The sequence below is a fragment of the Amblyomma mixtum genome, chromosome 3, assembly GCF_055824585.1.
Source record: "Amblyomma mixtum isolate Tamu chromosome 3, ASM5582458v1, whole genome shotgun sequence".
In the NCBI taxonomy this organism is placed as follows: Eukaryota; Metazoa; Arthropoda; class Arachnida; order Ixodida; family Ixodidae; genus Amblyomma; species Amblyomma mixtum.
The window spans coordinates 182,010,037-182,036,021 of NC_143014.1; the positions used below are offsets into that span (position 1 = coordinate 182,010,037).

At 45.8% G+C, this 25,985-nt stretch overlaps 1 protein-coding gene across 1 annotated transcript in view; it reads left to right on the top strand.

Annotated features, from left to right (window-relative positions):
- The window catches only part of wapl (cohesin release factor wings apart-like), a 78,334-nt gene that overhangs the window by 33,334 nt on the left and 19,015 nt on the right, over positions 1 to 25,985 (top strand). Inside the window, exons 8-13 of the mRNA XM_089582143.1 lie at positions 2,397 to 2,651; positions 10,995 to 11,106; positions 13,110 to 13,222; positions 17,850 to 17,926; positions 19,233 to 19,435; positions 21,912 to 22,027. Coding sequence (XP_089438269.1) covers positions 2,397 to 2,651; positions 10,995 to 11,106; positions 13,110 to 13,222; positions 17,850 to 17,926; positions 19,233 to 19,435; positions 21,912 to 22,027 — 876 coding nt within the window. The remainder of the gene's footprint in view (positions 1 to 2,396; positions 2,652 to 10,994; positions 11,107 to 13,109; positions 13,223 to 17,849; positions 17,927 to 19,232; positions 19,436 to 21,911; positions 22,028 to 25,985) is intronic.

Sequence of the window (25,985 nt, forward strand, 5' to 3'; positions counted from 1 at the left end):
AAACTAACTTTTTTATTTATGGCTAGAATCTCATGAAATGTTGCACACAGATGTATTTTTCTCTTCTGATTCCAAATATGTAATCATAATTGAGCTGGTGGTCTTAGATCTTACAAAGTCTAGAATGTAATTAGGTAATTTCTTACGCAGCTTTAATGAACTTTCTCATTGCATTTTGTTGCTTTTATTTACATGAATTGATAGCCAGAGACTTCCCATATCCGATGACATTCTTCGTTTTTCTCTAAAGGCATGTCATCCTGATATACTATGTCGAGAGTAAAAGGTTGCAGTATTTGGCACTGCAACTCGTTAAGGTAATTGTAAATTGCTGTTTATATGTGGCCTAAACAAAAAAAATAAGAATGTCATCGGGTATGGTAACTCTCTGGCTATCAATTCATGTAAATAAAAGCAACAAAATGAAATGAGAAAGTTCATTAAAGCTGCGTAAGAAATTACCTAATTATACTCTAGAATTTAAGATAACTTTTGATCTACGACCACCAGCCTAAATATGACTATATATTTTTGAAATCAGAAGAGAAAAACACATCTGTGTGCAAAATTTCATCAGATTCTAGCCACAAATAAAAAGGTCAGTTTTAAGACCCTCGTCCCCCCTTAATACAAGTCAAGACAAGCTCAATTAGAAGAATATATAGGGGCATTCATTTGACAAAAAAAAAATTATTCAGCAAATATTGTGCTGCCAAGTGTAAGAAATTGCTTTAAACTGGGTATATCATGAGAGCTATTTTAATAGACTGTTTCTTGCCACACTAGTTTAATTTGACTTATAGCCTCACATTGACCTGCCCTGTTATACCCAAAAAAATGCACTGCAAATGACGCCATTTTGTTTAAAAATAGGACTACCAAATATTTAGGTGAAAAATTTTTAGGTTTCGGCATTTTTGTGGAGCCCAAATTTTGAGGTAGAACTTTTTTTTGTTTTCTGGAACCTTAAATTACTATTACTGGTGTTAAAAGTAATAAGTGTCATTGCGTAGTTTCTAATTTAATGGCAAATATCCAGCTTTCTTCAAAAACGACCACATTGAGGACCAGAAAAAAAGAGCACCATGTGGACAGTGGTGTATGACATTAGTACAAAAATTGTCACAAGGTGAGGCAATCTAATTAGTTGAACATATCGAAACAGGGGAAAAGTATTTGCTGAAGTTGTGAATGTACTTGCTGGAAAATTGTATTTTCCAGAAAAATATCAACAAGGTGAGAAACAGTAACTCTGTTAGGGGTGTGAGCAATTTTTAGCTTGAAAATTTGTCTTGAAAGTGCATGTGTGTGCGGGGGACATGTGAGGCCGCAGGGGTGTGGGCGGGGGTGGAGGCTAGGGGCACGGCGGGTTTCTCTGTTGGGCTGCAGCATGGTGGCGGGAACTAGCTGTGTGACATCCAACATTTGTACCTGACTGTTGCTTGTCGGTGATCTCGATGGCTGCAGTAGCTTGCTGTGTTAGCTGTTGTGTTGAGTGGTGGTGGTGCAACCATGTCCAAGGTATTGTGGATCAGGCACATTTCAGCATCACCAGCACTCGCGAAACCAATATCATGCATGAAACCGTGACATGCCTTAGCGCCCGATTCTAGGTTTACCTGTGCCATCTACGTCATGCTACCATGTGATTGGTTGCAGCGGCACTGGTAGCGGTCGCCACCATTTAAGCCTACGCTGCGTAGAAATGTTGTTTTAGAAATGTTGTTCATTGAGCAATTGCAAAAATTGCAAAAATTGAGCAACGTGCAGCTGTCCGACAGCTTTCACCTTTCAGCGGTCACACAACCTCCGCGATTCGCAAGTGTGAATTCTAAAGTTGCAGAGCTTGTACGACCGTTTTGGTCGAAAAGTATCAGTAGCAGGATGGCCGTACACTGCTAGATTTTCCAGCCTTGCAACCATGCTCATAGGCAGTCACATGACTTTTGCGACTCCCGTGCAGCCCTCCTCTGCGCAAGTTGAGACGCACTGAGCATCACCCCCCTCTTCCTTGGTTTTAAAGGTGGAGAGGAGGCTTTCGGCTGTGTTTGGGCTTTAGAACAAATGATGTTGGCCGTTGCCTTCCTGGGGAAAATTGAGTAGATGATCACAGAATCTTTTTAGAGCAGTAGGGTACTCTCACTGCCTGACTACTTCCCTCAGAGGGACAGGTAACCATTCCCTCAGAGGGACAGGTAAGTACTGGGTGGAATATTATAGTATGAAGTGCAAGGTGTGGGCTGCTTTGAGTGTTTTCGTAAACATGTCCTCCTGGTGCCAAAAACCAGCAGGGTTACTTCTAGGTGTGTCACCTGTCAGGAAGGGACACTGCTTTACATCACTCTTGTGAAGTGAGAGAGGGCATCCATATCACCTTGCTTCCTATTGCCTTGCAGAGCCTGTCGTTGTGCACAGCCACACTGTTCTTCGTCTTGAGCCAAGACCGGCTTACGATGGACTTGGATGCATCCACGCTGTCTCTCATGCTGCAGCTGTTTGAGTCAGACCCCCAGCAAGGGGAAGGGGGCCTGGAGGCCACCCAGCATCCTTCCTCCGACCTCATTGAGAGGCACCGTGAGAAGGTGCAGCAGCTGTGCGAGCAGATGCAGCAGAAAGGCCATGCCAAGCACCTAAACCTCAACAGAGTCAATGTGAGAGATTATCCTCGGCACCCTCTTTCTTTATTATTATTTTTAATGTGGTAGACGGCAAACCTGAGATTTTAGTAGAGGGCTTTAGAATGACTGCTCCAAAGAAGTGGTGCATCACTACTGCTCATGTGGCAGAATAGGAACCGTACCTTGGGTTTTGCACTTGATTTTGGCTCAAGCTGAAAACTGAAGAAATAGCTTGCAGTTTTATAGTGTCTAGGTGCATGATAGAGCCCGTCACTAGCAGGAGGTGACGTCATATTGCTCACTGGACTGTCATTTGCACCAGTTACAAGCGTGGTGAACGTGGTGGCACAAGCTCTCTGCACATGTTTGAACAGTCAAATGAGCTGGTATTTCGACATCTGTATGTACCCAGAGGAAAGGTCTGTGCAGAGTATTGGAGCAGATAGGGTGCTCAGTTCATGCTTGAAACATTGTGGAGGGTAGGAGAAGAAAAGATAGGCACTACAAGCACTGGTTTTGGTCTTTTCACGTCCCATCCATTGTGCTGTTTCAGAGCATAAAAGTAAAGCAACACGCCCAACTTACTACCGTATTTACTCGCATAATGATCGCACTCGCGTAATGATCGCACCCCCGAATTTTGTTGGCAAAATTCTTTTTTTTTTATTCCCCGCGTAATGATCGCACCCCGAACTTGCCGCTGCAATTTGTCGACGATGTCGAGTCTACGATGATAGTCGACGATGATCGCCGATGATGATCGCCGATGATGATCGTACTTGCTATCTGTCTGACAGATGGCACGTGCAGATGACCATCTTGCTCTGTCAGCATTGCAGCGGCAGCTGCCTGTTGGCTAACCTGCAGTCACACGGGCCGTCTAAATGTGGTTATGCTCAATCGCGGATACCAAACTTATCTGCGGTAATCTCGAATCACGGTTTGCCATTGTCACGAGGCTCGCCACCGTTCTGGGTTGCGGTGCAACGAAGTGACGCGGTGATCCGGCTAAACTTTATTGTTCTCGTAAATAATAAGCCCTGGGATACGGGAACGTCAAAAATGAAGCCTCCTTGAAGATCGCTGGCCTGTACCGAGTTACTGGTAGGAGTAATAACTGCGATACCAGCTAGTTTTACTTTCGCAGTCGCGTAGCAGCTGCCTCCGTTCGAGCGCGATCGAGTGACCCTATCTGCTTGCATGCCAGCTCCGTTGCTAAGGTGTCGCTGAAATCGATCATTTATAATTCTTTTGATACGAAACAATTAGGTTGTCAGTAAAGCAGCACTATAAGTAGAACATTCATTATAGCGTTGGTCAGTTCAAAAGCGCCGTCCACTGCGGCTTCGATACGCAACAAGTTAGGCCTAGCGACGACTAGGGAGTACAGAGCGTCGTCGTCCGCCGCGCTCGCGGGTGGCATCACTACGGTAAGCTCGCAGAATCTGGTGCTGCGAGCGTTCCGAATTTGTCGCCTACTTTAACGATGCGGCAGGGACCGGACTTTTTTCAGCGTAACGGCAGCAAAATGCGTAGCTTGAGCGCCACGGGACGTTGCTGTTGTACGCTGTTGCTGCGCCATCGGATGAGATCGAAGACTGCGTAAAAGTGCCGTCGCGCAGCACTATACACACTGCCTATTTTGATGTGTGGCTCTTGGAGCGCGATTTATTGCGATGAAAGTACGTTCTTGAAGCGGGTCAGCTCGTGCGCTTTTCGCACTCTTATCTTCTCGGTTAACGACGCAAGCCGAGATCGCCGAGCTCAGTTCGTGATAACCACGTTTAGCGGCATAACCGTGGGTAGCGCGCCCGAGTGATAAGGGTAGTCTGACCTGTTACTTGTTTGCGTTTTCGGGGCTCAAAATTTTTTTGTTAAAAATTTACCCCGCGTAATGATCGCACCACTAAATTTGCGTCAATTTTTTGAAAAAAAAAAGTGCAATCATTACGCGAGTAAATACGGTATACACTTGTACTCAGTCGAGCATATTTTTTTTTTTTGTGTCAAAACAGCCTTGAATAAATTATGACCTCATTTTTACTTCTTGGTGTGTAGGGCTGAGAGAAGTAGCAGGAATTGGCGAGCTTATTTATGTTTTTCTAGAAGCTTAGCTTTTCCACCGTGGGTGTAAAGATATGTCTTATCTGTTTGGTAGTCAAAGGAAACCTGCACTTGTGAAAACCATTTTTCATTCATTTCTTGAGGTTTTGGAGTCTTGTACTTGTATCATGCTCACTGTGTGTAAGGTGGTTGTTCTTAGACGTGGAGTTGTTGTAACGAATGAAAGGATTTAGGAGTGCAACCATTGGTTACCTGGTTGAGCTCCAGGGTTAGCAGGGTATGGGAGAGGGGTTACCTCTTAAGTTATTTTTTCAAATAACGTTGGGCTGCAGTATTTTCTATTACTAAAAGTCTCTCTGGATACAGTAGTGGTTAACAGTTTAATTCATATGATGGTAAATTTAGTAGCACACTTGTAGCTGACTAGATCTGAGCAGTGAAATTTGGGGCCCGTTAATTTTGGCACCGTGGACTAAAATCACTGTACATTAGCTTATCTGCATTATGTCACAAGGTGTTCCAAATACAGTCATTGCTCAATACCATCAAAAAGTGTACTTCATTGTCGTTTTATTAGAAATTTGTTACTTTTTGTTACCTGAAGTGTTATTTCAACCACTCATGGCATAGGGCACAGATTATCTGTTATGCATTCTAAAAGGACACAATGTTTTAGTTTCATATCACTCTGACTGGCATATTTAGAGCACATCTGGGGTAGTATGGGTAAGGCTGGCACGCGCTTTGGCCGTCCCACAGCTCTCGCTATCTTGTGCTAAATTGGCACTGAGTGCAGAGCGCTACCTGCGCTCAAAGAGAGCTGGCCGCTTGTATCGTGTTTGTGTATATATATTCCCAAAGCTGTGTATAAAAGGATTGGAAGGGTGTGTGCTTGGCACACCCTTCAGCTGTGACGCTTAGCCTGCACTTCACAGCCAACAACCTCGCTTAAATCTCGGACTATGCATCATGTGCACAAACATATCCTCGCACTTACGGTTGAAAAGCAGTGAGGCGCAGGATGGGCGTGGTTTCATTTTGTTGGCTGCTGCTTGGAGGACACTCTTCTCGCTATTGCCTACTTGGAAAAATAGGGGAGGAGGGGGAAAGCCGGTGTGGCCCACTGCTGCCGGTCTTCCTTACTCCTTCCTTATTCCTTCCTTCGTTTCCCTTCCTCCTTCTCACGAGGCCGCGGCAGCGTAACGCGTTGCCGTATTGCTGGTGTGCTCAGGCACTAACGTGTCGGCGACGGCAGCAAAACCAAAACCCACGATGGGTGTATCATCCCCACCACCTGCGAGGTGCTCAACATGATAGACGTGCTGAGGCATTCAGGGGCAAGACATAATGAAATTCCAGTGGGCATACAAATAACATGTAATGCTTTTGTTTATGCCAAAGAAGGATCAGAAGGAACACATTCTCTGGAAGTAAAGGTTTTTCCTGTGGGTAATCTGTAATGCGTAGTGGGGGATTCCTAGTATGCCAAGAGACGAATTTCGATGTAGTGCAAGTGCCAACTCTGTTAAAGGTGGGGACACTACCCTAAACAGTGAACTTTTGAACCACTTGCTCGATTTCATTGTAACTTGTGGGGCTTGTTTATATTACTGCTGGGACCACCTCTGCCAAATTTAATTATTCTAGAATTAAGTATGAAGCACGTTATGCAACCTTTGTGCCAAGGATGACTATGCTTGCTTAGGAAAACTATTGTTTGAAAAATAAGTTTAATTTTTCCAATTTTTTGTGTTATGTGGCATTGGGAATGTTTAGAGCACACAACTGTGGAATTATTTTGCTTAATTCTCCTATATTTTGAAAGAATGATACCATATAAAGAATGACTTTATATTTTCATTTTGCATTAATTTTTTTAGTCATTTTTCAGTCTGAAAAAAGGAAAAAATAAACAAACTGAGAGCACAGTTGTGTTCCTCATAAAATTTCGCTCCGGAAAACCTGGTACAATACCAATATTATCAAGTAATATTGGAATGATAGTTTTTCTAAGCTGGCAGTTGACTGAAGAAACAGGAGATGGGAAAAATAGACTCACATGATTGAAAATTATCCCATTTTATTTTAAGAACTACAATGTTCAAGACAAGCCCCCAGCTGAATAATAAAATTTGGCAGAGGTAGTCCCAGCAACGATATTCACAAGTTCCAATGAAATCGAGCAAGCGGTTCAAAGTTCACTCTTTAGGGTAGTTTCCCCCCTGAAGTTGAGGATTAATGTGGGCTTCATTGTGAGAGCATGTAGTTACAGCAAAAAAAAAGAGACAGTGGGAAGAAAAATAATTTCCTTTGAGGCTTCTTGCTACGATTGTGTGGCTATTTGGGGTAACAGGAAAGCATCTAATAAACTATATTGGAGGAGTGCTGACTAATGGTAATGAAGCATTGGCGAATCGCAAGCTCCACAGCCTGCAGGTGGCATCCAATACGGCTGCGTTAAGGGTGGCCATGAAGGAAGGAGAGGTGGTCAAATGAAGGCAAGGCAGTCAACCAGTACATGTTATCAGCACATTGCTATCAGCATACAAAACGTGATGCACCGCCCTGTTGCTCAACCCAGTGCACAACGAGAATATGAGTAGAAGTAGTGTAAAACTTTATTCCGCAAAATGGGACGGAGTTTAGGGGTTGGGATCTTGAGCAGCAGGTGGTGTTCCTAGGTACAGGATCCCATTGGTTCTTGCTGCCTTCTCGGCCCGCTCAACCAGCGCAACCTGATCTTGCGGGTCGGAGCTGGACAGAAGCTCCTCCCACGACTGACGGGTTTTCAATTTTGGGCTCTATCAGGCTCGCCCGACAGCCCCGTGTGGAGTGGTAGAGGGTGGCTATCTCTCCGCACCACACGCATTCTGGAGTGTATTGCGTAGGCCAAATCTTACTGTATATGTAGCGACTTGGGTATGAGTTTGTTTGTAGCCGTCTCCATGTAGTTGCCTGATGTCTTGTTAGTGTCTTGTGGGGAAACGGGTATTTACGGCGTCCTAACTTTCAAAACATGGTGAGCTCTCCGTAGCTATTCAGAGTAGTGTTGGTTTCCCCCTTGTCGTCGCTTGCTTGGTTTATGTTACCTTGAACTATCGCGTTGACTTTAAGGTTTCCCTCCACTCCTCCGTGCCCAGGTGCCCGTACCACATTGTGCTTGTTTTTGAGTTTTGTCGCCTCCCTGAGGAGGGTGCCAGCCTGCTTGCTTATTCTTCCCCTTAGGAAGCGTCTGCATGCAGCCTGTGAGTCAGCTACTATTGTGTAGCTCTTGTTGTTTCTGTTTGCTTCCGTGATGGCTAAAGCTATTGCCACCTCCTCTGCCGTGTCTATATCCCCAGTCCTAATTGACATGCTGGATATTTCTTTTCCCTGGTTGTTAACGACGGCTATGACCGCCGCTTTTCTGTCTGTACGTGGAAGCATCTACGTAGAGGACGTTTGATTTCTTTGCCGAGCTTCGGCCTAGAGCTCCTGCCCTAGCCTCTCTCCTCCCTGTGTTGTGCAAGGGGCTCATGTTTTTTGGTATAGGGCTGACCACGAACGTTTCCCTAATCTTTTGTGGTATGTCAGTCGAATTCTTGATCTCTCTCTTGCGTCTCGGTGGCCAAGTATCATTAGTAGGTGCCTTCCTACCTTGGATTGTGCTAGCCTGACTTTCTGAAATAATGTGGCCGCTTCGCTGTGTTCATTATAGGTGTTGAATACTCCTAGTTCCATGTGCTTTTGCGTGGACGCTCTGGGGGGAAGTCCTAGCGCGATCTTATATGCTTTCCTAATTTGGGCATCAATTTGATTGATTTCCTCTCTGTTTAGTTTGTGGTACGGCAAGCTGTACGTCAATCGTGGTATCACCAAGGCAGTGACTATCCTGATTGTGTCAGCCTCCTTTAGCCCTTTTCTTTTATTCGTTATCCTGCGGATCATTCCGCATATTTGTTTGTTGTTTTGGTTAATGTTTTAATCGTGTGGTCTCTTTTCCTATAGTTTTGGAGCCACATTCCTAGGACCCTGAGTTTGTCTGTTTCCCTTATTGGTTGTTCGTTCAATATTAGCGTTGTCTTTTCAGGTTTAAATCTTTTTGAGCATATTCGGGTAAACTCCGACTTCTCCAGTGAGCATTCCATACCACTGTTTCTTGCGAAATCCACGATGCATTCTGCCGCCTCCTGCAAGTTTTGTTCTTTCTCTCCGGTGGACCCTTTAGTGGTCCATACCGTGATATCGTCCACGTATATGGTGTGACCTACGTCCTTGATGTTGCCTAGTTTTTCTGCCAGTGAGATATCCCCCTTAAGAGAATGTGACAACCCGGTTGTTAGAACTAAACTTCTGCTCACGTCTTTGTGTGGTGGTTCAAGCATTTAATTTCCGCATTGTACATTTTTTAATGATGATAATATTTGCTTATGCTCAGTGGTCAATGGTCATCAACCATTGTATAAAATCTAACACGGAAACACTATTAACAGTAGTCATGTTGCAAGTGGGAGCAGACAAGCAATCCACTCACTCTCAGCTGTTGCCTGCAACCACCACCGGAGTGTTTCTTTCCTTGGCCACCAGGTGGTAGTGGGGTCTACATTGCTTTGCAAGTACTGGTGCTGAACAACAAAAGAGTGTGGGGACCAGATGAAAGCTGAAGACGGGTAAGGTAAATCCACTGTCTGACAGGGGTCTTCTTCTGCCACCATGTCCCCGCACTGTTCTCTTGTTTGCCATTGGGAAATACACCAACAGCCCTTGTTAGCATCTTGCTAACTTTGTACTTCCGCTGTTCTTGTCATGCAGAGGACTGTAGCAGCATTCTGCCTCAGTTCTTGAATACAGTCGACGACCGATTTTTCGGACTCTCTAGGGACCGCGAAAACGACCGAAAAATCGGGCAGTCCGGAAAATCAAATTTCACTGAAAAAATCACGAACTTATTACCACTATGCCGGAGAAAGCGGCCAATTGTATTGCACACATTCTAAAGCTCCTCATGACTATATTTCGCCGCGTGAAATACCGTATAAACGCGTATAAGGGCCGCACTTTGTTTTTTCCAGATTCGAGGGCCAGTTTTCGGGGCGCGGCCCATACACGTGATATGCGGAAAAAAAAATTTTTTTAAGTAAAAACACACCAACCAGGGAATGAGCGACATTTATTCTACGTTCAGTCGTCACTCGCGAAGTATTTAGACTCCTGAGCTGGTGCTGCGCTCTGGTGCACGCTCATGCCAAAAGAAGCCGCGCAGCATGTCCGCTGTCAACGCGTAGCCGTTGTTCCGAAATTCCATCACATAGAGGAGCAGCTCTTCTTCCAGTTCAGGAAACTCGCACGGCTTGACTCGGAAAGCGCGCTTTTTGCAGCTTGTGTTTCTCTTTTGATTGCACAATCATCAGACGCACTTCTCAGCCACGTCGAATTTCCCGCCCGCCGCACGCTTACCGACCGCGTTCGAGAGCTAACTCCCAGCCGTGTAGCTTAAGGTGCTTGCCAACGCGCTAAAACTATGAAGCTCGGCGGCAGCACGCGAAAGCCGCTATCACGGCGAACGCGCTAACACGCCACGAAAGGCTGGAGCTGGCGATACTGATGCCGATGTGAACAGCGGAAAATCGCGACCGAGAAAAATGTTGATGATAATGATCACGGCGCCATCCATAGAGGGCACTTGGAAGCTCCGGTGCGTGCGCGTGGCCTCCGCGAACGGCGCAGCGCCGGAGCAGATCGCGGCCGCGATAAGATCCGGCGGCGCGCCCGAAGCGCGCTTCGATCGCGGAGGCCACGGCGTGCGCGTAGCCTCCGCGATCGTATTCGCGTTCCGTGTTCGGGACTAAAGACTCGGCACAGATGAGTTCCGTGAACTCAGACTACGGTTCAAGTTCGTGCGGCGGAAAACATTCAAGGACAGTACGAATTCGAAAACACGCGAGCGCAATGTGCCAACTCGCGCAGAATTTCAGCGTCGCAAGAGGCTCCCTTTAAGCTTGAATTTCGTTTTGTTTGATCAAGTTTTCGATATCTCCTGCAGTCTGAATTAATGAGGTTCCACTGTACACATTATATGGCGGCTTGGGTACTAGCGGCGAGTGCGAACGAGGTCCGAAAAATCGAGTGGTCAGTTGCGGTGCGTCCGAAATTTCAAGCGCTCTTACACATTGGCTCTATGGGCCATGTCGCGGTGCCGCGAAAAAGTCCGAATAATCAAGCATCTCCGAAAAATCAGGCGTCCGAATTTTCGGTCGTCGACTGTATATGCTGACTTGTGATGGCCGGTCTACTGAAGTGGCTCTGATTTTGTGTTTGTGTTTTCACATGCAGACTGGCACGCTAGCACTTGAGACTCTACTAAGCTTAACATCTAGGCGAGCTGGAGAGTGGTTCAAGGAAGAGCTGCGATTGCAAGGTGGACTGACACACATTGTAAATACAGGTGAGGTACCGAAGATGTGCTTCTCTACTTCATGGTAGTGCTGTTTGAAATATGCAAAGTAATTATAGTGTTCCCTACCTAGATATAGGAGGGTGTGAATACATGTCACTGTGTATTGTAACATAATACTACCTCCATTTAAAATTGCTTGAATTAAATGCTTTTTTGATTGCAAGGTACGTAAGGTGTCATTTAAGCAGTCTGGAGATGCACTTTCTTCATCTTTTTTGCAAAAGTAAGCTTTGGTGGAATATCTGAATCTAGTTGTTGTAAGCCCAAAATGATAATCTTCAAATTGCTTCATGTTCAATATCACTATCATGCTTAGTAGAGCCAGCGCGTTGGCTCAGTGGTTATGGGGCTTGGCTGCTGACCCGAAAGACGTGGGTTCGATCCCAGCTGCAGTGGTCGCATTTCAGTGGAGGTGAAATGCTAGAGACCATGTGTACTGTACGATGTCAGTGCAGATTAAAAAACCCCAGGTGGTCGAAATTACCTGGAGCCCTCCACTTCAGCGTTCCTCATAGCCTGAGTCACTTTGAGACGTTAAACCCCATACACCGATACACCAAAACGTTTAGCAGGACCTGAAGCATGTCTGGGTGATAGGTCCTTAGTTAACTACTCTGTAGAATGTGCCAAGAAGGATACATCTCACTGAAAACAATGCATAGCACTGCTGCACAGTTCATTTAGCAATCCAGTCAGTTCCAGTGTAATGTGAGTCATATGGAGTACCTCTGCAGTTAAACCTAGATGTAGTGAGCCTCCGTGTTGCGAATTCCTTGATGTTACGAAGTTTATCATTTCCCAAATGCCGTCCCCTTACTGAAGCTTGTGTATTTTTGACCTTCATGGAATGAAGGTGTTGCAGTGGTTGACCTTGATATGTACTGACTACTTCGACTGTCGGTCGTCGGCTGCATTCATTGAAATTTGGCCCAAGCACGCAAAAGTTTCCTGCGATACAACATAAACTGCTTTGCGAGCAATGTGTGATCACAACGAGCTAACAGAGTTGACATGAGTGCAGTGCTCCAGCATGATCAGTGCTTATCCATAGCAAATGCAACAGTCTCCGCTGCTTTTGCTTTTGTAGCATTACACCAAGTGGCACTACAACAGTTCATGTTTAAAAACAGCGCACAACAGCAAGACGTAGAAGAAAGGCAGGGGACGAGCAGTGTGCACTCATCGGCACCACACAGTTGCTCATATAATTCAGGTGGTGACACCAGACTCGTGGTGGGACTGAGAACGGTGTAGAGGGCTGGCAACGCAAGGTGAATACAACAGTCCGTTTGCTGGAGCGGTCAGCAGTGGCCAGGCAGACCAAGAGAGGGAACACGTGGGAAAAGTGTGTGTGTGTGGAGGCGGGGGGGCGGGGGGGGTGCTTCCTATTCCACCACTCTCCCCGCTCCACACGTAGCAGTGGCATGCGAGCCGTGGCAGAGATGGTGGTAGGCGGCTGCTACCGCAGTCACATAGTCAGCGCGATTGCAAAACATTTTTCTGCGTTTACTGTTTGCAGTAACAGGGGTTTGCTGCGTACATTTGCTATGCGATTTCACCTGCATTTATTTTTCATTCTGGCTGTCATTCTGCGTCGTTCTTTCAAGTCTGCACGCGAAAAGCAACTGATGTAAACTGTCCGTGTCATAGTAAATTTATTTCGTGAAAACCAGGGCGATGGTGATCTGAAATGCTTAGGAAGTGTACTCCTACACTGAGAGCACATATGCAAGAAAGTGGCAGGGTTCTTCGGACGAAAGATAGCACATCTGCAACAAAATACCTTGTGGTCCCAGTTTTCACATTTTCAATACTTAATGATCGGTGTTTTCCCTGTCTCATCTAATTTTGGTCATCAAAGTTTGTCTTCAGCTCAAAATACCACAATTACAAAAGCCAACGTCGACTGATTACTTATCTCAGGCAGCTGAACATTTGTCGTCTTGTAGCCTACCGTACTTATTACAAAGCTTGTTTGCTTTTTCTTTCAGTAAGCGATTGTCTCACCTATTTTGGAAAAGTGGTCACAGTCCTGAAGAGTCCAACAGACTTCCAGCTGGAGAAGCTCAAGAAGATTGACAGATGCTCCCGTGTACTAGAAAACGTATGTACTGTGTGGAGTAGCAGCAAATTAGAAATTGCTGAAAATATTTCCACTGTGGTGTCTTGCTAATGTGCAGTGCATGCTTTTGGCTGTCGCTGACGTGCTGTCTTAATGTACTTATTTCTGTACTTTATTTCTGGCAGCAGTGAAACCTTGTTTATTGAGGTCAGAAATGCATATTTGTTAAATTTGTGAGCCGGGACAAAAATGAGGGCTGACTTGTGAGAGCTCTCGTAATGAGTAGAGGAGGTATTACACTGTAGCAGCAGATGCTACTACGACAGAAATGTTTATTGCAACAGAGTATTTTCGATTTTTGTTAGTGTTCCATAGACTGTAATGTACCTAAATTCTCTCTCTGATTAACTATTTCTTGGACACTCATGCTATTCAGCGAAGTTTTCTTGCTTGTTAATGAAATAAGCAAACATGACAGCAATTACTAATGTTTCTAGAGCATGAATGCTTGTAAAATGCCTTATGTTCGTGATCCTCAACCCTCCCAAGTTGCCATGAAAGCTGTGAAAACCTGCAAAACGTCATTTTTTTGTTGTCAGTTCTAAAGCAGTTGTATGAAAAAGCTTTCATATGGGAACCAAGTAACACTAGAGGTCTAGCTAAGCTCTAGCTGAACCATGAAGAGTTAGTCAGGCTTGTCTGTGCCATGGTGGTATACTCCCTGACAACTTTCTGTGGCTCTGCAGCCTAGGCAGCTAGGCAGGAAAGGGAAGGAGACGACATTTTGTCCCCGTGCCTTGGGGAGTGTTCATTGTTCGGGCTAGAGGTGCAGAGGCGTGAAGGGGGGAAGTTGGAGAGATGGTGTGGCATTGCTGGGGCGGAGGTAGCCCACTCCCCACAGCACAGAGACATATGGTATCTCCTTCCCTTTCCTGCCTAACCTTGGCTGCAGGGCCAGAGAAAGTTGTCTGGGATTATAGTGACTCTTCTGCATTATGATGTGGTAACACAGGTCGACACCAGTGGCTGCACCAGTGGTTATGGATGGACGTGTTTGATACAATCCGCCATTATCTTTATCTTGGTGTTTACAAAGGCGTCACGATGTCTGAATGCCAGCTGTGAGCACTGCTTGTGGGAGAGGCAGAGCTACTTGAATACCAGTTATAGAACATTGTCAAACCCATTTTCTCACAGTCAGTGCACGTTAAAGAACCCCAGGTGGTCGAAATTTCCGGAGCCCGCCACTACGGCGTCTCTCATAGCCTTAGTTGCTTTGGGACGTTAAACCCCATAAACCAACCAACCAACCATTTTCTCACAGTTAACTGATCATTTCAGTTTTTTTTTTTTTTTTTTTTTTGCGTTCCTCCTCAGTTTTGCTGTAGTGAGGTTCAACTGTATCCTTAAATACAGCATGCCACCTTGCACAACGCATCTTTTTGATTCTTTGCCTCATTATCATCTCTTTTCTTTGCCTTGTTCTTCATGCAAAGAAAGTCCCTGATAGAGGTTAAACACGCAGCAAGCACAAGCAGGAGGGATGCTTGATTAAAGGGGCTCTGAAACACCTTCCAAGGAGAGCACATCAACTCGCTCAATCACTGCATTGTGTTCTCATGAAAACCTGAGCCGAACTATACACTTCTACACGCCGCAGAGGACCCACAATCACGCGCGAAAGTTGGCGAGCCCTTCCCTGCGACTTTATAATGCTCGCACCCTCCTCCGTCGCTCCCACCTGCGTGTACAAGATAAAGAGGTGGCTATTGGCTAGATTCTTTCAGGCGTCAGGCAGCTGCCATGGCCGCGGCCAATAAGCCGCATAGCTCCGGTGGGTCAGGAAGCTTCGCCTCCAGAGGTGGAGTTGGCAGAGAAGCGCCAACCTTCCAGCGTGCAAAAAGTGACGAGAGGAGAGGGAAAGGTGCGAAGATGCTGAAATTAAAATTTTGACTACAGATAACTCAGCTTGTACAGTGTGCATTAAAAAAATTCTTGCTGGACAATATTCACGAAGCAGCGTGCTTTAACATCCCAGGCATACTGCAACTTTATTACAGCCTCTTTCAGAGCCCCTTTAATTTGTGCTTTGTGCTAGCAAGACGGCACACTCTGCCGCTCGGAGGTGGCGTAGTGCTGGAGGCCTACCGTATTTACTCACATAATTTGTGCACCTTTTTTCTTTAAATTAAAGCTTCTAAAAGGGGTTGCACAAATTACGCAGAGATTTTACGAGCACGTCCTGAAAGCTCTACAAAGGCTATAACGTGCAATATATTCTGCATATTGCCACCTACATGCCGACCCCCAGCTTGCACTCGTCTCTGGTAAAAAAAAAAAAAAAGTGATATATACATAAGATGCTGCTCCCTTTCGCTTTGCCCCACGTTATGTAGTTCCCTGCGGGATCGCATGATGCCATGTGCGCAGCTAAAAGCAAAAAATGCACAGTAGAATTGTGAAGCCAGCAGTCAGAAGCCAACGGCAATAAAAAGTGATAAAACGACGCCCTCATGTGCGGCCCAGCTGACTAGCAGCAAAGCGAACAGCAGACGGATCGGTAGTTTCGGATTCCGGCGTATGTCGTCCAGGAAAGTGACCACCAGCGCAAGCAAGCTGGGTGAATGCCCCACAGTTCGTCTCCTTGCTGCTCACACTTTTCGCAGGCGCTCACGGTGACGCAGCTGTGCCCATCTTCCCAAGCCCGCCTTGTGCATACCCATGTGTATGCTGATGGTCTGGCGCTGCGAGCATAAAATATGAAAGTAAAAGTTTTTTTAGTAAATCAAGGTTATAATTTAGGGGTGCACAAATTATGCACATAAATATGGTGTATGCCGCCAAGGGGCAGTGCTGCGTTGGATGAGCAACAGCCATTCTGTGTGCCTCATTGTTGCAGCCATCCACTACATGATGTGCTGGGCAAAAAGAAAATGAGTGTGTGTGTCACAAATTGACCTGGCGTTTTAGGTAGCATCTAGCTACAGTAAGAAAGGGGAGTATTTTGTCTGACAAATGTCTTCATTTATACCGTATGATCGCGTGTAAGGGCCACACCCATGTATGGGCTGCACCCCGTTTTCCCGAAGGAAATGTTTGAAAAAAAATAAATCCGTGTAAGGGCCGCACCCGAACTTTCCATGACCCAGGTGGGAATAGCCTTCTAAATGCACGCGCCGTGGCCTCCACGATCTGTGAGCAACGGTGTGCTTGATCGCGGAGGCCACGCATGCACCATAGCCTCCGAGGCCATGCACGCGCACAAGAGCTTTCAAGTGCCGTCCATGGATGGCGCCCGAGGTCGTAGTCATCATCATCGTCAACTTTTTCCTCCGCTGCGACCTTCCGCTTTCCTCATCGGCATCAGTATCGCCAGCTCCAGCCTTTTGTTGCTTTTGTGGCGTGTTTGCCCTGTTTGTAGTGATTGTGGCTTTCGCGTGCTGCCGCCAAGCGTAGCAGTTTTAGCACGATGGGCAAGCACCTTAAGAGCTGCACGGCTGGGAGTTACCTCTCGAACACGGCAAGCGTGCGGCAGGCAGGAAATTCGACGTGGCCGAGGAGTGCATTTGATGATGGTGCAACCAAAAGGATGCAATGAGAAACACAAGCTGCAAAAAGCCCACTTTCCGAGGCAAGCCGTGCGAGTTTCCCGAACTGGAAAAGCTTCTCTGCTATGGGATGGAAATGCGGAACAACAGCTACACGTTGACAGCGGATATGCTGCACGGCTTCTTTTGGGATGAGCGTGCACCAGAGCACAGCACCAGCTCAGAGTTGAAATACTCCGCGAGTGACGACTGAACGCAGAATAAATGCCGCTCATTGCCTGATTGGCTTCTAAAAACAAATTTTTTTTTTTTTCGCACATTGCGTGTATGGGCCCCACCCTGAAAATTGGCCCTAGAATCTGGAAAAAAAACTGCGGCCCTTACACGCGTTTATACGATAGTTTCTAAATCTCTGGTGAAAGACTGTTGCTGACAAGTTTCATCCGAAATGAGGCTGTGTTCATTTAAGTAACGAAGGTCCGAGGTTTCATAATGTTGAGCACATAAGACGCTGATTTAAAACTGCATTGGCTTTGTACATCTTGGGGGCAAGGTTTTACTTGTAATGGTTGACATAAGTGCAGAAATTGAGCAAACCGAAAGTTACAAAAGGTAGCTGTAATTGTGTGGCCAGAAGTGGAAAATTAAATGCTGATTGAAATGAATTTTGGGTAAAGTTCTGAATGAGCTTTTCATACAATACACTAATATGAATGCAGCAGTAGCGTATGGTATTTTCTAGCGTATTTCTAGCTGCTTATGCCATCCAGCAAACAGGGAACCGTGGCTAGCCAGTTGGCAGACAAGTGTATCTCCCTATAATCCAACTCTCTGTGCTTCGCTTGTTTCTGTGCAACAATGAAGTTGACTTGTCCGTCTCTATCTGCTGACGCCCAACAGGTTGATGCATTATCCTTGTTTACGTGTGGGCTACAAGCGAGAAAGTTGATACAATACGCTGTGGTTGTATTCATGTCAACATGGCTATAGGACCATAACACGATATAGTTATAAAATTTGCATATATTTCAGAAATATATCAGCATACAAAATTGTTTGAGAGAGCATTGACGGGGTACGTATGTTGTGACTCAATCCTTTTTTGCTTCTGCTGGGCCCAGGTTACATATATGAACACTGACAACCAGAGGTACCTGCTGGATTTCAAGGACTCCCTCATGGTGTCATCATATGTCAGGTGAGTCTGTTGTAATGTTTCGAGTGTTGGTAAACCTGGAATGTATTTTAACTGTTTTCTTTATAATTAATCGGTGCAAAAAGAGGTAGGCAAACTTCTTTTGTCATATATAACTGCATGTTGTTCGAGGAGACTCATGAAATAAGTAGAAACTTCTTCCTATGTTCGCGTTTCTTCTGCTTTTCCGTTTTATTTTATTTATTTAATTTATTTATTTATTTTTTTCAACTACAAGTTGATAATATTGTATGGCACCATTTTGATGGAGGCGTCCATATCACTTACAGGACTGCCTTGGTGCTGTTGCTAGCACTTGAATGTGCTGTTCTTTTCCTCTGTCAGTAGCGCTGCCCTGTGTCTTGTAGAACACAACTTTTATGTGGAACCTTCTCTCTATAACATTTTAGTGGAGGTGCGGAGGGAGCCTTATGACAAGGAGCTGGATCTTTGCAACATATGCCACCTTGCTTCCGTGATTCGTCTCGGTTCTACCGTATTTACTTGCATAATGAACTCATTCACATAATGACCCCACCCCCACCCACCTTTTCTAATTGATAATTTACTTTCTTTTCAAGCAATACCTCTTCTTAGCGCGTTCCCAAGTTTTGCACGATCCTCACAATATAAAGGATCCTCTATACTGAAATGCCATGAAGGAAGCAGGACCTTCAGACCCCTAAGCAATTTGGCGAGCTTAAGACTGGGAGAAAAGATACCTAACCCCACTCCCATTCCAACTAACGCTTCAACATTCGCCTTAAACATTCGTAACTGTCTTTCGAATTTTTTCAGCCGCGCGTAAATACGCACACCTGACCTTCAGGGCTAGTGTTCAGCAGCATGTTCGTTTTATCTCGCCACAATTGTCCGGTACCATCGACTACCACAAAATCGTCGGATCGCACCGTGATTCTGCAGATACGTTTCAAAGCAAATGATCCCAAACACCAGTGACACAAACGCAGCTGACCGCATGCTTTTGTTGATGATCTATGCATGGACAAACAGACAGGCAGACGGTCAGGCAAATGATATGACATTTCGACTCTCGCAAAAAGCTGTCGAAACTTTTTTTCCTGTGTAATGAACACTGCCCCCAAATTGATGCCAACTTTTCTGGAAAAAGGGGGTCCATTACACGAGTAAAAACGGTATGTGGGTGCCACCCTGATCATGTTTTTAAGGCTGAAGTAATTTGCACTGCAAATAATTGTAGTAGCACTAATGAATATAGTCTTATTCCCCTTTGATTGGTACTGCAGTAGCACTGATGAATATAATCTTATTCTCCTTTGATTGGTAGGCTGCTGCTGTTGTGCCAGTCAAGTCTGATAGTGCACCCAGTTGTCAATGAGCCGGGAGCTGGCAGCAGTGCTAGTGGCAGCAAATCGAGTGAGGGCCAGATCACCTCTGTGGTGCTCCAAAGCATGCGAGGGCCTGGCGCTGTGTTCTTCTCTTGCCTGCTGTCTGTTCTGCGTGTGCTGCTGAACATGACACATGAAAGCGGTGAGTACATTCAACATGCTTTCTCTCACTTTGATCTTTAAGATACCATGTGAATGGCTTGTGCATGTATGCGCAAATTTCCGCATCAGTATTGATCATAGGTCGGCACACTCACTCATGAGTGCACTCATATTGCCTCACTCACACTCACGTCTGTGAGTGTGAGTGGACGTGAGTGTGAATGCGAGTGAGTGGATATGAGTTTGGGTGGTCACCAATGTGAGTGTGGGTGGTCACGAGTGTGAGTGCAGGTGAGTGTGAGGGGAGAGAAGTGTTAGCAGGGATGAGTGGTGAGTGAATGTGAGTCGACTTAAGTGGATGTGAGTGGTGAGTGGACGCGACAGTGAAGTTTGCCACTTGTGTTTCGCGCCGATGGTATCCGCTTAGCTATTTTCATGTTGTTGACAGCTGAGCCAAGCAAATATTCACTGCCAAGCGCACTCGAGACGGCACAAGACATCATGCTGGTGTATTTGGACGCCCAAAGCAGAGGATTCCACTGGCGTGGGAATAGCACTCTTTATTTTGCTGTTTGCCTTACTAGTTCACCGTTGGTATGGGCCAAGATCTTTGCTGGTGCAATGAGCCGCTACAGGTTGTGTCAGGTCCTTTGATCGAATTTCGCATTGTCACTACTAGAATGGTAGATGTCTCTTGTCACGCTTCCTACATGGGTTGAGCTCACATACGCACAGTTCCAGTACTTGCTGCTGAAAATGTGACTGCCTGCTTCTCAGCAATAACTGCCCTAAGGTAGGATCTTGAGCCCTGCAGTGGATGCGTAGGCTTTTCGTGCCTGGGTGTATGCATTGTAGAGCTCTGCTCTGGTCGTAATTTATTTATTGGATCGGACGCGGAACCGGCAGAGCCTTCCATTGCTGACGCGAAGAACCTGACCTACTTGGCCCGGCTCTTGAACTGCACAAGCACAGCCGAACCCCGCAAATGATGCGAAAAAGCAAGCGAACTTTTAGGCGACACCAGAAGTTTTTGTTTCTATCATGTACTTGAAGGAGCCCTCCGTCGCAAATAAAGCATGTGGTTTTTATTTCTTATATGCATATCATAAATCATGGTGATGCCATGACGCTGAGGAGATAGCCGAAATGGTAACATCTGATATAATCTGCTCCAGAAATGCTTGTTTCGTGCCGATGGTGACGAAACGTTGCGGCGATTTTCAGCAGTTGATATGAGGTGGCCACCAAATCAGCCTCACCTTTTTCGACTGGTTGGACGTACAGTTCAAACTTGATTCTTCTATACTCGGGAAAGGGATCTAAAATATAATTTCTGTCAGTATTGTCACATTTTTGGTCAAGAAAAGAGTAGAAAAGGAAAGGAGTACAAGCGGATGAAAGCTTATGACAATCAAGCTAGGGGCGACAGTTATTGTTTTTGCCTGAAAGAAACCTGTGAGTACTGCTGTTCAAACTGCCGATACCGAGAAGGCAGCGAAGAAAAACTTCCCGACAGACACCATTGCCAAAAATGCGATGAAAAGAGAACAGGAGGGGGGGGGGGGGGGAGCGGGGTTAGAAAGGGGTTGCGGGAGAGGAGCACAGGGGAACTTTTCACAAATTGGTCGAAGGGTGCCGGCATTGGACAGTGTACTGCTCATAGAACAGGAAGGAGCTAAGTATTAAGCTCCCCCAGGCTCTCCCCCTGAGTACAAAAACTTTTTTTTTTTTATTGTCATGAAAAGGCTCCCGTCTCCATCATGTGCCAAGTCAAAAAATGCATGCAAGCTTTCGCTGCATGTATGCGAGGCGTGTTTCTGATTTGTGGGACGCTCCTGCTTTTCTGCATCGCGCTGCCGGTCGCGTCATCCATTGCTCAACAACAAAAGCTTACGCAAAAAGCTACCGAAGCCTTCACGATCAACGATTACAAGCAGCAGCTGGGTACAAATCTCTCGGGTCATGCAGTCAGTTGCCGTCACCATGCTGCCACAGAGAAAGTCCCCCCTCTTTGTTTATCTGGCCTCGCACCTCGCATGCCAGCTTTACCCTCCACATCACCTCCAAAGAGGTGTTGCAGTTTTGTGGGAGCATTGCTTGGTTTGCCACCTGCCCAGGCCGCCCAGGCGGGGCAGCGCATAGTTGAATTCACCCATTCATGTTCGAATTAACGGGTCATATTTTACATTCACTCTCATGGAGCTTGGACGAACCAAGTTTGACAGTTCGTATTATCCAAAAATGTTAATTAATGAGGTTTGAATTAACGAGCTTTCATTTTATATGTGGAAAACTGGAAAGAGCGCTCTAAAATTATACAGGTAGGAAGTCGCTGTCATATCCTTTACCGCAGCATATCTTGCATTACACAGTGGTAACCGTCGTGTGAATTTTTTGACTGGTAAAATGGGAATTATCAGGCTTTTGACGGCTTTCGTTATGGGACAGCAGGGCTGAACCTTTGGCAGCATGAACTGCATATAACTTTTTCCTTTATTTTCCTTTTCCTTTTCCAGCTTTGGGCAGTGCTATTGTTGGACGCCAGCCAGGGTTGCTGTCTGCCATTTTGCTTTGCATCCTCCAAGTCCCCAAAGCAGTGCCCTCAGAACAGCGCTTTGATCTTCTGGTTTTGGTGAGTGAACAATCTCTTATTTTTTGTTAACACCGATTGAGGCTCCAAAGTGTCAGCTTGCTTCTAGCTTTTGTTTCTGTTCTTGTACTGTAACAGTAAAACATGCTCTCAGACGTTTCGGAGGACTGTAGTCCACACACACATTTACCGCTCATAACAGCTGGGTTTATTCTACATGAGACATTGAAAAATACAAGTGCAGTAAGAATGGGAATCCAGAAAGAACCCCAACTAACAGCCATGACCAGGCAAGACACACATGTGGCTAGCCCAAGAAGCAGCACTGCTGTAGCTTATTTGGCCACATTATTTGGTCGTGAACTTTCATTAAGAAGATGGTACACTAATCATTCCTTCAGTCAAATCTCAATAATTGATCACAAAGGGGATAAAAAATTCATTTGATTTGAGTGTAGTTCCAACTAAAGGAAGTGCATTAAGCTGGAACCGCATGGAGCGTTTTTCGGAAAAACGCGACGCGCGGCAAACGCCCGCGTTGCCGCCGGCGCGCGAGCACCCGCACGAGAAAAATGAAGCGGCGCTGTCGCGCCGCGTTTTTTCGGGTTGCCAGACCACACAACTGCCAATGAGGTGAATTATCTGTTACCGCATATATAATATGCCCGTTAAATTACAGGACACTACAATAAAAACAATCTTCATGTAATTATACCTCGTTAAAGGTTGTCTTGTGTATGTTGGCCGAACACTACGCGCGAACGAACACGATGCGTGAATGCACGTGGCTCTTTGGACGTGCTGAATGGTAAAGCCAGCTCCTCCGAGGAAAGAGCAAAGTTCCCCCAAAAAGGTGCCGCCGAGATGCGCGGAGAGCTGAGCCATCTGTTGGCAAACCGAAGAACCAAAATGACACGTGCCTGCACGCTGATTGGTGGACGCCGGCCGTGACGTCAGTGGACGCACAGCGCGAGGCGTTTTTTTCTACAAGTGTAGAACCACGCGGCGGCGCGATTTCGTGTTGGATTATGCTGGGCACGCGTCAGAATGACGCGCGCGTCCCACCATCCGCGCGGCAATCGCGCCCAAAAACACGCCATGCGGTTCCAGCTTTAAGAATTAGGAGGTGGGTTTGCTGATGCTCTACATCGTGCGTGGGTAACCATATTAGAGACATGTCAGTGCACGCAAGGAGTTTCGCCCACAAATGAACTGTTGTGTACACTGATGTGTTTGAATTTCAAGGTGTCTTATTCAAATACCAAAACAGCAGTTTAAAAAAATCAGAAGTGTGAACCATAGTCAAGCCTGGATATATCGATCCCGGATATTTTGAATTATTGGATATATCGAACGTAAAGATTATCCCCCTGAGAATCCTTTGTAAATATATAGGAAAGTCGCACAGTACAGTTGCCGACCATTTATTTGGACCTCATGGGGACCGAGGAAAAGTTTAAAAAAAAAAAAAAGAGGTGTTCAAAAAACAGAGTCCGGAAAAAAAAAAAAGAGTCCTTTATTTTTACTCACTCATTCGGGCTCAGCTATTGGCTTAAAGAAATCATGGATGTGTTGTTGCACGCTGCTTCGTTTACGTGCAATCAGATCATCCTGAATCTCGAGGGAGGTTCATGCGGTCACTGTAGGCCACTGAAAGCACAGCCACTGCTTGTACAAGGTCCGTGTGCAACGGCAGCAGCACACATGGTGCGTCATGTTCCGACTCCGAGTCGTCATTTGGCGGGGCACCAGAAACCTGACGAATGATCTCGTCATTGCGGCTTCGGGTGGCTGACTTCTCTAAAAAATTTTCTTTCAAGACGGAGGAAGACTTGGTTGCTTCACCGAGAATATTGGCTGTTTTTCATATAATCTGAGACCTTTTGCCTCGAAATAACTAAATTCCTGAGCAACTGCACTCTGAGACCAGTCGCTCTGCACTTGCTGAACAATGGCGATCTGTTTCACCATTATCATTGTGGTATAGATGGCACACTTACCAGCATTTCCCGGCGCAGGCTGAGTGGGCACTCTCGGTACCATTAGACACCTGACGCGATGTTTCCATGTGCCGGAGGCACTCGCTTCCTCTCGCGTCTTCCCGTGGGTTACCCATGGGTTACCTCTCGGTCTACGCGAGCGTCATTGCCCCATGCAGACTGACTGTTCTTGCTTCGTGCAGCGAGTGCATTCATTCGGGGCATGACTGCGGCCACGTTGCACTGTCTGGTATCATGATGTGATAGGGTGCGGACATAAAGAAAGCATGGCTACGACTCAGATAGAGTCTAATATTATCGCTTGTAGGCGGAACATGGGGAGCGGCGATTTTCACGATTTTGAAAGCCGGTTTTTCGCAGAAAAGTTTATTTTTTTAAGTTCACTGGTTTTTTGAACTGTTCGATTATTCGGACCGTTTTTCGGATCCCGCCGAGTACAAAAAATCGGTCGGTGACTGTATGTGGAACACTATGACAGATTTCACAATGCCACCAGTGTTAAAAGCATACAATATGTGTAGAAAATAGAAGAAAGAGGACAGTTGGCAATCTCAAAGGGTTATTCTCTGGATATACAGATTTATTTATTTATTTCCAGTACCTGAAAAAGGGAATTCTTGCCCATTGTCATTGGCTCAAGCAGTACTGCAACCACTGGCGCTGTGTGTGTCATTGCTTCACATAATGATGAACTGAAAACTGAACTAAAAAATTAAGTTAGAGTAGAGTTACAGTGGACTGCAATCCAAATTTCAGAGGACTAGGGATTTTTATTTAAACTATCAGAATGATCCAAGACTGTAATGATTTGCTTTATGGATATCGATGCATACAAGTAGTATTTTGGAACCTTTTCTCTATACATGCATAGCTGAAATCATTAGCACAACATAGAATATGGGTGAATGGGTGAGAAGCACTGATATGTTTACTCAGCTAGCCGTCTCCAACTGGTTGTGTGGTGGAAAAAAGTTACTGCTCTGCAATGGAAAAAAAGCATCGCAAATTATCCGAAGGTCGAATCATCAAATTGCTGCGAAGAAAAACTTTCAAGATACTGTTCCCCCCCCCCTGCAACAAATAATTTAATTGACAAAAAAATAGGCAATGGTCGTCTGCTTTCGAGTGAAAACTGCTTGGCAATGTCAATTTTTTTTGTAGTTCGTTCTTTCTGTACTGCATGACCACTGTCTGGATTATGAAAGCAGAACTCTTTCAATATAGCCAAATAGTGCACCCTTCTGTGGCCTCCTTCAAAGGTACGACGTGGTAGTGGTGGAGCCGCCTCAAAAGTGGTATATAAGGAGGCTTCACCTCGCAAATAAGTAGTAGCTCGTCATGAGTGCGCATTTTCAGCTCGCAGGACCAAGGAACGGAAGCTAGGGGAGCACACATTTATGCCAGAATAGCGAGATGCCTTCTGAAAAAGAAAAAAAAAAGACACGTGACATGCCAGCCAGCATCCGAAACGGCGCGCAGCTGGGCTTGGCCCGTTCACATACGGCTGCTTGCTGCAGGCAGTAGCAGAGCTCAGGAAACAGCTGCGCAGCGACAGGGCACCTCCAGTTGCTTGGAGCGCCAGTCGGACCTCTATACGGCACGGCCCACTTCAGACTGCGTCCAGGTTAACCGGTTAGAGGGGCTTAATTTCCCGCTCGCGCAGCTCTGCAAACCTGACATATCCGACCTGAGCTGCTGCTCATTCGCACACTGGGAGTGTTGGAACTGGACAAAACGTTTGAATTAAGCAAGACTGCGGAATGAACTAGGTGGCTTTAAAGTGCATTGTGAAAAGTGCAATGCCACAAAATTTTGAAATTCGTTTGAATTAAGTGAAAGTGCTGATTATCGGAATTTGAGTTATCGCAATTCTCTTGCATTTATCATGGGCCTGTTTAACCTAGTTGAAGAACTTTCCAAGTCCAAGGACACGGGATTGGATCCCAAGTGCACTGGCCACATTTCAGTGGAGGCGAAATGCAGAGATGCCCGTGTGCTGT